This window comes from Cryptotermes secundus, unplaced genomic scaffold, assembly GCF_002891405.2.
Source record: "Cryptotermes secundus unplaced genomic scaffold, Csec_1.0 scaffold3499, whole genome shotgun sequence".
In the NCBI taxonomy this organism is placed as follows: Eukaryota; Metazoa; Arthropoda; class Insecta; order Blattodea; family Kalotermitidae; genus Cryptotermes; species Cryptotermes secundus.
In genome coordinates, this window is record NW_019731302.1 from 10,630 (window position 1) to 22,959 (window position 12,330).

At 37.9% G+C, this 12,330-nt stretch overlaps 1 protein-coding gene across 2 annotated transcripts in view; it reads right to left on the bottom strand.

The window, feature by feature from the left end:
* Nucleotides 1-11,274, bottom strand: part of LOC111867028 — a 21,887-nt gene extending 10,613 nt beyond the window's left edge. The window contains exons 1-3 of one of the 2 annotated variants that reach the window (XM_023856492.2): nt 10,937-11,274; nt 4,085-4,277; nt 29-347 (exon numbers count right to left, since the gene is read on the bottom strand). In XM_023856492.2, coding sequence (XP_023712260.1) covers nt 286-347; nt 4,085-4,277; nt 10,937-11,053 — 372 coding nt within the window. In that variant the 5' untranslated portion in view covers nt 11,054-11,274 and the 3' untranslated portion in view covers nt 29-285. Of the gene's footprint in view, nt 1-28; nt 348-4,084; nt 4,278-10,936 lie in introns of those variants that run through there. The other variant, XM_023856493.2, reaches the window with a different exon arrangement.
* Nucleotides 11,275-12,330: the final 1,056 nt, after the last annotated feature.

The following is a 12,330-nucleotide window of genomic DNA, read 5'->3' on the forward strand; positions in this document are numbered from 1 at the left end:
GACAATCGTCGAAGTCTTGGAACAACATCTTCAAAAGTTAGTTTTAAGGTTTTGCTTGATATTATCGCATCCTGAGGTTGACTGAGACAGATTGTTCGTCAATGGAGAGACACCGCATTCCGCCAACTACCGCGGCTGCAGTCACGCGAAGGAGGAACTGCAGAAGAGGAAATTGCAGAGAGCACCCAAAACCACAACAGGAAGGGTGTTCTCATCAAATATCGTCACCCCTGGAGTTTCCATCGCGGCGACTCTCCGAGGCAACACATCACAGGAGCAGCTGTCTCAGACTCGACAAACACCAGTGGCAGTTCCACTAGCAGCCACGAAACCGAGCGTCCCGATCCCTGTATTGGAACAACACACAGGTCAGTCAGTTCAGGCTCCTAATGTAAACAGTCAATCTCTCGACAATATGTTGAGAGTAGTGACTGTAGTACAGCAAATTATGACAGATGTCAGTGGTGCAGTTTCCAAGGAGAACAAAATAATGGCCATAACTAAAATTGTACAAAACTTAATGAAACAAAATGGCCACTAGAGTTCATAGGCCACTCAAAGTCATAGCATTTAATGCGAACGGCATTGGGAGGCAGCGCTATGAGCTCAGTAAACAGTTGCAAGCCCTACACGTAGATGTGGCCCTGTTTTCAGACACACATCTGAAACCTCATGAGAGGTTCTTTATTCCAAATTACCACTTTTATAGAATTGACCGCCACTCGGGCAGAAAAGGCGGAACTGCCGTTGCAGTAAGAAAAGGCATTCCCCATAACCATGTAGACCTACCACCCCTTGTTTCAGTAGAAGCGACAGGGGTCTGCATACCAATTGGTAATAGCGAAGTGCTGCTTGCAGCTGTTTATAAATCTCCAGGCAGAGCCTGGAGTGATACTGATATCACTGAGCTCTTAAACTTCAGACGTAAGTCTATTTTGGCAGGTAATTTGAATGCTAAGAACCCATTTTGGAATAGCAGAGTTTCAAAACCCTCAGGCTTGAAACTGGTTGATTTATTTGATAGGAGTGATTTCGAAATTTCGGCACCATAGTGCCCCACTCATTATTCCCCTGCGGGAAATGGTGACGTGTTAGACATTGCGGTTCAAAAAAATATGAGTGTGTCACAGGTCATCGTCTCTGATATTTTGGATTCAGATCCCCTCGCTTCTGAATTAATGTCACCTAAACAAGAAATTAATTCGGAGGTAGAAGCCGATAAAGCGGCACGCGACTTTGCAGCTTCTATTGCTTCGGCATATAGGCTGTCGACAAGTAAAATTACACTTTTGGACATAAACAACGATCTTCCTGGTCTAGATCGTTTGATAAAATATAAACAGAGGCTACTAAAACTGTGGCAAGAAACCAGGGATCCAGCGTGTAAAATGGCAGTCAATTGGATCACCAAATCAATCAGGTGAATGACCCATAAAAAGGCACTTGAACGGTGGGATACAAAAATAGGTAACACTGAAGTCACACCTCAGAGTATATGGCCCATTGCGAAATCTCTCCTTAAGAGAGACAGACCAAGGGCACCAACTGCTATTCACGGTTCTTCTGGCCTAAAATTTCATCCTTCTGAAAAAGCCAATGAAATTGCAGACTGTTTGGAAATTCAGTTCATGCCACATGACCTGTGCGACGAAAACCATGAACAGCGGGTGGAGGCTAGAGTTCAAGCTCTGCTGGAAGCCATGGATGAAAACTCCCCTCTAAGGATCAGACCATGTGACGTTGAAAAGTTAATAAAATCTCTGAAATTAAAAAAGGACTGTGGAATTGACGGCATCCCAAATGAATGCCTCAGGCACCTTCCAAGGCGACCACTGGTTCACCTAACTCATTTATTCAATCACTGTTTTCGGTTCTCTCATTTTCCAAATACTTGGAGGGAAGCAAAAATAATAACTTTACCTAAACCGGGTAAAGACCCGAAATTTCCTCAAAATTTACGTCCGATCAGCCTCCTGTCCACGACGGGAAAACTATTCGAAAAAGCAATTTCGAAATTCCTCCGTAAACATATCAAAGAAAGAGGCCTGCTCAACGCAAGTCAGTTTGGTTTTCGTGCACGTCACAGCACGACATTGCAATGTATGAGCCTGGCGGACCACGTGACCCTTAATTTCAACAATAAAATGACTAGGGCTGCAGTGTTCTTGGACATCGAAAAAGCCTTTGATACCACGTGGCACGTAGGCTTGCTGTTTACGTTATCAAAATTGGAACTCTCTAACATTTTGACCAAGCCTGTTGGGTCCTTTCTTTCTAAACGTAAATTCAGGGTCTCGGTTGAAGGCGAAATGTCAACGCCAAGGGAAATGCAAGCAGGGGTGCCACAAGGTTCTGTCCTTTCCCCTTCTCTTTTCAACTTGTACATAAATGATTCCCTCCTCGACTAGTGATATTGAACACAGTTCAAAAATTGAAACTGGTTCATGGGTAAATGAATACTTTGAACTGCGTTCAATATTAGTACTCGAGGAGGATGAATTTGGTAGGTCATGTAGCACGAATAGGGATGCGAGGAATGCATATAGGTTATTAGTGGGAACGCAAGAAGGAAAGAGAGACTGCAGGACAAGAGATCTAAAAGTATTTATTGCTACTAGCGAAAAAAAAAGCATTTTGCGGGGGGCGAAGGGTAGCACTCAAATTAGTTGCTAAGATGGCATACCTTCTTACTGATTGTGCTCTCGGCCCTGGAGGTCATTTTTAATTTAGTCATGTGAGCTGAACATAGATTGCAGGAGCGTTTCACCGAGTTATTATGGTGGGCATTTTGCCAACCAATAACGTGGGAGTTTGAGGGAGCTGCTACCGAGAATCTCTAAAGGGGGTGGGAACTGAAATAGGGGAAAGGGAAAAACGGTAACTACTGCCTCTAAGAGCGGCGGAAGAAACCTCACGCAGGTCTCGACCAATCAGAGAGCCTAAACAAACCAACTTGAATACCCACAATTACGTGCGGTTATGGTGGTGCATTATATGCAAATTGGTTAAGTATGAATTTTGATTTCATGTGGTTGCGAAACGAAAGTAGACATTTACGAACGAAGTTACAGCTCCATATTAAACATATTATTTGTGTATAGGGATGTTATGCTTACTACCACAAATGAAATTAGAAACACATAAATTCTTTCAACCATAAAATTTTTTTGGTTATCATGAACTGTCATCTAAACGATATTTGTTTTATGATATGTTCTGCAACTTTCGGTTTATCACAAAGACTGTCTGTTGAATGTGAAGGAGTTGTAAGAGTACCGTGATGGTGTTATAATTTTTGTATTGCTTCTTGCAGTATAAACATAAAAACGAAAACATGTGCTGCTTCTGGGTGCTTGTCATCCAGCAAGCAAGGCATCAAATTCTTTAGCTTTCCAAGGGATCCAGCAAGGTATGTCTGTTTTAATTGATGGTGTGATTACTTTATTATGTGTTGCTTAATCCTTTGAAGTGTTTGCAGTGCAACCATTACCAAGTAGCCACCAACTTTTGCAGTGAAAAAAACCTCGTTTCTCATAAGCCCTGTAAATATAAATACTTCTGATGTGGAACTCAGGCATATCAATCATTGCAGCAAGCCACAACACTGTATTGGCTACAGGTGGCTAGCGAGAATGTCATTGTCATCATCATTCATTACTTATGAAACTACACCAATATATAATTTTATAATAAATCTTATTTTACTGTCATGTGCAACTTTTTAAGTTTTAAATTTTAAACTTAAAGTTAATAAATAGTTTCACATAAGACTGTAAAATAAGATTTATTATAAAATGGAAGAATGCAACAGGATGCTACAATATAATCTTATCAGTACACAAGTTATGTAGGATATGTTAAATGTTTGAAAAGCAGATCACACTGTCAGTAATATGATTTATAAGAGAATAAGGTGGTAAAGACTTTGCTATGAGGAATAATTTAATCAAATATACAAAATCTTTATAATGGCAGTCCCTTTAAAGTAAAGTGTGTTATTTTCAAATCTGAACAAGTCCATCATGTAAGGAAGCCCACTAATTTCCTTTTTAATGTTCTTTCAGTGTGGTGCTGTGGTGAATACCTGGCAACAGCTGTTTGATGATCACCTTGTGAACACATTTGAAGCTATTCGTTCGTAGTATGGTTTGAACAATAATCCAACTGTGGGACAGTTTGTAGATGCCCTGAAGACTAACATCATCAGTGCACTTGCTATCAGAGGTCTGTGTGGAACTAGTTGTCAGAAGATGATCAGAGTTCATTCTGCCCTGTATCTGAAAATAATTATATTTCAGTCAAGAATTGTGTGGGAAATTCTTTTCTGACTCAGATGGCTCTTGTTTATGTGTGTGGGTAAGAGTGAAGTGGCATTACTTTATGACTGACTTGCAATATTCAGGTTACCTGATTCAGCGTGAAACACCGAGGAGCAGAATCAATGTCAGGATATATTTTGTAATTAAATGTATTAAGTACTTCCTAGGTAGGAAGTTTTACTTATTAGTGTCTACATATTATATTCATCTAATTTATTGTTATGGGTATATCCCTTCTGTCATTGCATTATGTTGGCCATATTATTGTGTTCAGGATTGATCTTATGAACGTATGAAAGTATCACAACTCTATGGGCCTTCACGGCCTTTTACAGTGATAGCTTTACTTTACTTACTTTACTTTACTATATATATATATACAGGGCTTGAGGTGAGGCGGGATGCGGCGGGAAGGCATCCCGGTTTTTTTCTAAATGGCTTAAAAGTATCCCGTTACTTCTTTGGCAGTAAATGCAATGTACAATACCTTTTTTGTTGTTGTTGTTGTTGTTGTTGTTATCTGTTTCATGGTTGTACAGGCTACTCCCCTGCGTCGTCTAACTAAATTTTGCTTTCATGTGGTACTGTTTGAAGCACCCGAGAATGCACAGTCCCATATCACATTTCTCGCACTTCGTCTGAACACGTTTCCTCTTTCCACATGCAGAACCATCCTGGTTCTATTTTCATTCCACTTCAAGCACTGTATATATATCAGACTTTCAAGGTTCATTATATTTGTTCAGTTAATTTATTATTTTGGCCACATTATTGTGTTTAGTATAGAATTTGGAAACATGAGCATGTTTCAGATCATGATTTATATCATGATATAAATTTTTTATGTGACTTGAGAAATGTGCATCAAATAAGTTCATTAATGCAAACGTATAACTTGTTTTATATTGTGGACTTCCCAACTAGGATTGTAAAAGAATCCTGCACGGCCATTGATAATATTTTTTTGCACTGTAGTAGAGTAAATACATATCATGTGCACTCTGTAAAAAATGGTCTATCAGATCATGATGCGCAATATCTGGTGATAAATAATGTGTTCGGAACTCAGCGGAATAAGTATACACCTGTTAAAAAGAGGTTAATAACTAGGACTGGAGTCATGATGTTTACGGAGGCACTACAAAATGAAACATGGGATATGACCCTTAGTAGTGTGGAGGTAGATGCAAGTTTTAATGCATTCTTAAACACATTTATAGTCATTTTTGAATCATGCTTCCCCATGCAATTTGTGATGGATATGGGGCATAAAAATCAGTGGATACCTGGTGGAATAAAAGCGTCGTGTAGATGTAAAAGATACCTCTACATAATAAGTAGAGTAACTCATCATATTAAAATAAGAGAATATTACTCCTGTTACTGTTCCATATTAAGAAGAGTCATTAGAAAAGCTAAAGAGATGTACTACAATGAAATGTTAATGAAATCCACAAATAAATCTGAAATGTCTTGGAAAATTATAAATAATGAAATTGGTTGTGTAGCTAAAAGAAAAGCTGCTCCAGCAGACTTCAAAAATGGTGAAATCAAAATTGAAATTAATAAAGCAGCTGGGTTTTTTAATACCTATTTTATAGATTCAGTGGAGAAATTAATTAGTCAATATCCAAAAACTGAGGATGAGTGGTCAGCAACAATAAGTAGTCTTACCGACAAATTACCTTAAATAGTTAATATTCCAATTACATCGTCAGAAATTTTTGGCATAATTTCGTTACTAATGAATAAGGGTTCCTGTGGATATGATGGTATATCAAACAAATTCATAAGACTGTGTAGTAAACAAATAACCAAACCACTTATGCATATTTTTAATCTATCCCTAACCACTGGAATTTATCCAGATCGGTTAAAATATGCCAATATTATACCATGCTTTAAGAAAGGTAGTATTACAGAAATATCTAACTACCGGCCCATTTCCTTGTTGACAGGGTTTTCCAAAATATTCGAGATACTAATATATAACAGAGTAATAATTCAATTCAATTTTATTTCATCCATGAATCATTATACATGATATGGGACAAGTCAAAGATTAATATTAATATTAATACTAATACTAATACAGCATTTAACAAACAATAATGTTATTGTAGATAATCAGTTTGGTTTCAGAAAGGGTGTGTCGACTCAAAAAGCTATTTTTACGGTTACTGATTATATTTATAAAGCATGGAACAATAAGGAGATGGTTGTGGGGAATTTTTGTGACCTCACTAAGGCATTTGACTGTGTCAATCATGACCTGCTTGTCCAAATATTTAAACACTATGGAATAAAAGGATCTCTACTAAAAGTGCATGAAAGATACCTATATAACAGGAAGCAAAGAATCATACTACAAACTCAAGACTCAACTTCGTATGTTTCTAAATGGAAAACTTGAAACATGGAGTTCCGCAGGGATCTGTACTGGGACCTTTGTCGTTCAATGTATATATTAATGATCTGCCTAGAATTCTAAATGGGTTGGCACATACAGTTCTATATGCAGATGACACCACTTTTATTGTCTCTTCACAGGATATTAGTAGCCTTAATAACAAAATTAATTTAGTAATGAGACATTTATATAGATGGTTCCAAGCTAACCAATTAATACTACATTTAAAAAAAAACATGTAATGAAATTCATGACCCCTAAGGCCACGGATTATCCATTACATTTAATATATAATGATCAAACACTTAAATTTTCTGTAAATGTTAAGTTTTTAGGTGTGTGCCCGGACAATCATTTGGGCTGGGAAAAATACTCTGATGATATGATACTTGCAACCTTTGTGCTTAGAAAACTACAGCCTATAGTAAGTAGGCAAGTCTTGAAAATGGCTTATTGTGCTTACTGTCAAGCTCAACTTAAATATTGTGTTATTTTCTGGGGCTCTTCTTCATCATCAATGAAAAGAGTTTTTGTGGCTCAGAAAAGAGCAATTAGAGCAGTGTTAATGATGAGGCCTAGAAGTTCTTGTAGAGAGGTTTTCAGATAATTAGGGATACTTACAGTTCCCTGTTTGTTTATATATGCCATGGTCATGTTTGTAATTGAAAACAAAAATAAGTATCCTACAAATAATAGTGTACATAAAATTAACACTAGAGTACAAAATAGACTACACGTCACGTCACAGCTAGACTATCCATTATACAAAAGGCAGTGTATTATACATCCATAAAAATTTTTAATAATTTGTCACATAAATTATATATTTTAAAGGATAATGTTAATTTATTTTAACGAAAACTGAAAGACTTTCTTATCTTGAAAGCTTTCTATTCTNGCGATTATTTTATTGCTTTTCATATATTATTAAATGCAATCTTAATCTTGTTAACAAGAGTGTGTATCAGATTCTCAAGTTTCATTATAATACTGAAATTGATAACCAATGGAAACCTCAGTATTATTACTCCCTGTACGTGATTTATAACACATTAGTGTAACTGAAAAGCAATGTTTTGTGTAGGTTTCAAGTATAAGTTGTAAGCAAAGTTATGAAGTTGAATACAAGTATCTCTGATGCAAACAGAATTTTCTTTCAAGTTTACCCACCATCAGCTTTCCTAAGCACAAGTATTGTATGTATGTTATAGTTCAAATATCCATTGCATTTAAGTAAGGGGGTGTTGAATTGATGTAAATGAAATGTTCTTATTTTACAGGCACTGGTGAGAAACTTTCTTCCGATAAATAATGTTGCAACCTGATATCTTGTACTGCAGAAGTTCTTACTCCGTTGTGTGTTTTCTGTTTCCGAACTGAGTTTGATATCATTTAACTCATTCTCCTCCAGATGGTTTTGAGCGAAGTGATGTTATACTCAGTTCGAAAACAGAAAAAACACAACGGAGTAAGAACCTCTGTAGTACAAGATATCAGGTTGCAACATTATTTATTGGGTGAACGTTTCCCACCAGTGCCTGTAAAATATGAACATTTCATTTACATCAATTATTATTTCTAGCTATACGTGTGAACCAGTGATTTTTTGGGAGGGAGCAGTAAAAAAATGCTGGTGGTATGATAGCATACCTTCCTACCGACCGAGCTCTCGGCACTGGCGGTAGCCATTTTATATCAAGACTGTCCGCCGGCCACCGCGGCAGCAGTGATGCTTCATGACGTCATGGCGGTTATGTTGCCCGCCAATAGCACTGAGTTGCCACCCACTGATCTCTAACATCTTTGTTAATCTGTGACCTAAAAAATTCCGTACACATGAATACCAACATTAAGATAGAAAATCATCCGCCCATTCGAAAATTCCCTAAAGGCAATAGATATAATTAAATTTTCCCATTATAATAAAATTGAAAATTTGTTTTGGACTGGGCTGTTTTTCTAGCATTCGCCGTCTTTGAGGAAGTAACTTACTCGTAAGAATACTATGTGTGTCAATGCGTCCACCTCGCACCCACTTCGACCTCTGGGCCGTATACCCCGTAACCAGCCGATATACCGACTAGGCTATCCCGGATCGTAAGGTACTAATGGTACAGAAAGTTTTGTGTATGTCAATGGAAGAAACGTCTCCAATTTCTCATTCTTTCTCAACAACATTTTCTTGCACTACGAATATTACAAAAATGTGCACGTGAAGAAATTTATGTTTATGTTAATGCTGGGACAGTGCCCTTCTTAAGCGGTTAGTCGCTGGCTTCCCACCGAGGCAGGCCGGGTTCCATCTTGGGTGTGGTCAAGTGGGATTTGTTGTGGACAAAGTTTTCTCCAAGTACTTCGGTTTCCCCTGCCAATCTTCATTCCACCAATTGCTCCACAATCACCCTCTCCTATTATCTGGGACCGGTAAAATAGGCCACAAGTGGCCGCAGTACAAGGAAGTTAGTCCCACCTCACTAGCAATAAAAAAAAAGTCATCGTCCTAATTGTGGTCCCACTCATAGGCGCTTTGTGCTCAGTGGTAGGTTATTCACTCACCATTGTCATGTTGTGTTGCTAGCTGATGAAGCAGATTAGGCAATTCTGATAAAGTTCGTACTTGCAGGAAGCTGTTGCCAAAAACATTTCCCCTATATGGCATGATTGCTTTAGTGCATATTAGTCATACTTATTGTCTCAGTAATTTTTTTTGGTCATAACAAAATGCATTCGCGTGCAAATTTTCCCAAGTGTTAAATATTGCATTCCGTAATAATTCTGCTGGACTTCAAGTGAAATAACCTATCACTGCATAAAATCTGGGGATCTATGCAACATACCATGTGATATAATTACAAATGATTAAACTGAACACATTAAACACACGAATTGCTAAGCTGAATTATGTCCTATTTATTATAGGATATAAGTTTTCGGGTTTTCACTCAGCGATTGTTAGTTGTATTCATCTAGCTTATGACATCATGTAGATTTGTAGGCGGATTAGACGTTTCAGAGAACGTGCTGCCACAAAATTAAATCTCTTCTCACTGTTCCGTTTCCTACATGTGCCCGTAAACTTGTGTGTCCCTAAACTGGCCATTTACTGCCCGTTTCTTCCATTGGACATATCAGGCTTTTTTTGTCAACATTTCTCCGTAGGACACGTGACCATCTTCCTCGTAACCTGCCTAAGTAATTCATGAATTCTGCTTTCTTCATGCTAAAAACATGAGTGCTGTGGAAATCCATTGTGAATTACATGTGGTTTACTGCCAAAATGCAATGAGTGAAGAAACTGTAAGACAATGGTGTAGAATGTTCTAATTTTGGTCAATAAATGTTTACAAAGAGGAGTAAAGTGGTTGGCCACTTGTAGTGTGTGATGATCTTGTTCAAAAGTGCTGACCAAAAAATTTCACAATTTCAGAACTTTCGTGTGAAGTGCCACAAACTTCACGCACTTTTCTCTATCAGATTACCACGGTTACGCTAGGCTATCACAAGTTTTGCACAAGATGGGTTCACATAAAACACAGAGAATGGCTTCGGCTTTGATTATTTTAGAGCGATACCACAAAGGACGAATTTCTCAGTCAGATCATATGAGCAACAGGTGACAAAACCTGGGTGAAGTAACGCACACTCTCACTAAGGTAGCTGGGAAGACTGAATGGGATCCCAGAAAATGGTTGCTACTGGAGCTATAGTAAAGCTTTGTTGCACAGTGAAAAAAGTTGCAACTAATCACCTGACTTAAGATGTGGATTGAATACCATATAGATGAGTGGAACCCCCACTTAATGTTCAACTAAAAAATTGTCAGTTTATGTTTGATTTTAATGACCCCCAGGTCAACAGTCTCAGTGTTAAATGTTCTCCATTCAAGATCTTCCTCAATTTAGTGTAAAAATCAATTACTCCCCAAAGAAACCTCAAGTGGGCACTAAACTGTCCTGCAGTATTTAACATTTAACACACAAGCTAATATGCATGCAAACACATGTCAACCGAGTGCCAAATCCCCAATAATATTTTCTGACAGATACCCAGAGTCCATGTCTTCCTACAGAGCGAGACAAAGTTCCACACCTATACATTAGAGAAAACACTGTTTCAGGCTTCAGTTCTTAACATTTTAGATAGGAGATTGAAGATCGACAGAACTAAAAGTGTGACATACACAAAGCAATAATCTGCAGAAACTCACCTCCCGCCACGTATCAATGCACTCTGCATGAAATTGATGCATGCATGAAAGGACTGTAATCAGCTCATAATCTCCGAAATCACACATGGACACCACACATGATGCCTGATTTGCCATACTGAAGTCTGCACCAAACCTGAACAAAATATCACATTATCAGACATTACTTAACAACTACTTCAAAATCTGCAACTAACTTAAGGTAAAGTTGTCCCAGTACTTAATTAAGCACAGCCCCTTACAGACATGGAGAAGTGGATGTATAACCCTACATATTTTTAACTGAATCAACAGATGGAGGTGATCAGGTCCCCTTCATGCCCAGTCTGCTTTACGCCCAGGGAAAGACTCCCAGCACCAACCGGAAGGAAGGTACCGGAGTTCAGAGCCGGTCTGGGTGCAGTGGCAAAAAGAAAACTCCTACCCCCACTCACAATCAAACTCCTATCCTATGGTTGTCGTGGTTATAGCCCAGCCACTATACAGACTGAGCTACTCAGCTCTCAATTGTAATTAACATATGTATGATTAATGACTGCATATTAACAATATCAATATTCCAGCATACAACCTACAACATACACACAGTAGTAACAAAATCCACATTTTCAGAACAAGCCACAATAAATAAAGAGAACACAGGAAAAGAAACAAAGCATCGCATACCCATAGGTCAGTCAAATAAACAACTAGAACAGCAGCAGCAAGTAAGAAAAAACATATAGAGGGAATACATAAATACATGTTACAATGCTCTGTGGTGGATAGATGGGTTCAATCTGATCACATTTTGTTAATACACCCATGTCTGGAAACGCTTCCTTTTGGCGCTAAGAGTCACAAAAGTTCCTCAGAAGATAATAATTTCCATGTTAAATTCCCTCCATTTAAGTTATCTGTCATGTCATGTTAAGTTTCACTGACTGCAAGCCAATAATCTCCATGTCAAATTCCCTCCATTTACAATATTCCTTACTGTGGTTTTGAGATCTATTGCTTCCCAGAGAAACCTTCAAATGGAATTAATGGTATTACGGTGAAACTCCCATTTAGAATTTCTTTGGGGACCACTGAATTTGGATATTAAATGGAGGAAATCATAAAAGTGGGGAAATTTAATGCTGAGATTATTGCCTTGGTATTACTGCATGTTAAATGTAGGAAAACATTAACACACGAAACACTGAACAGGAGTTGTACTTTATATGCAGTTCACATGAATAATGGAATCCATGTTGTGTGTCTCTCTTCTGTCTTTACATGCTCTTCCACGACTGTGCCCCTTGATTTAATACTATTCATTTAATGGGCAGAATTTATATAAAGACTAAATAACTATAACTTTTAAAACAAATAACACTGAGTCAAGAATGGTGGAGCTATAACTCACCTCC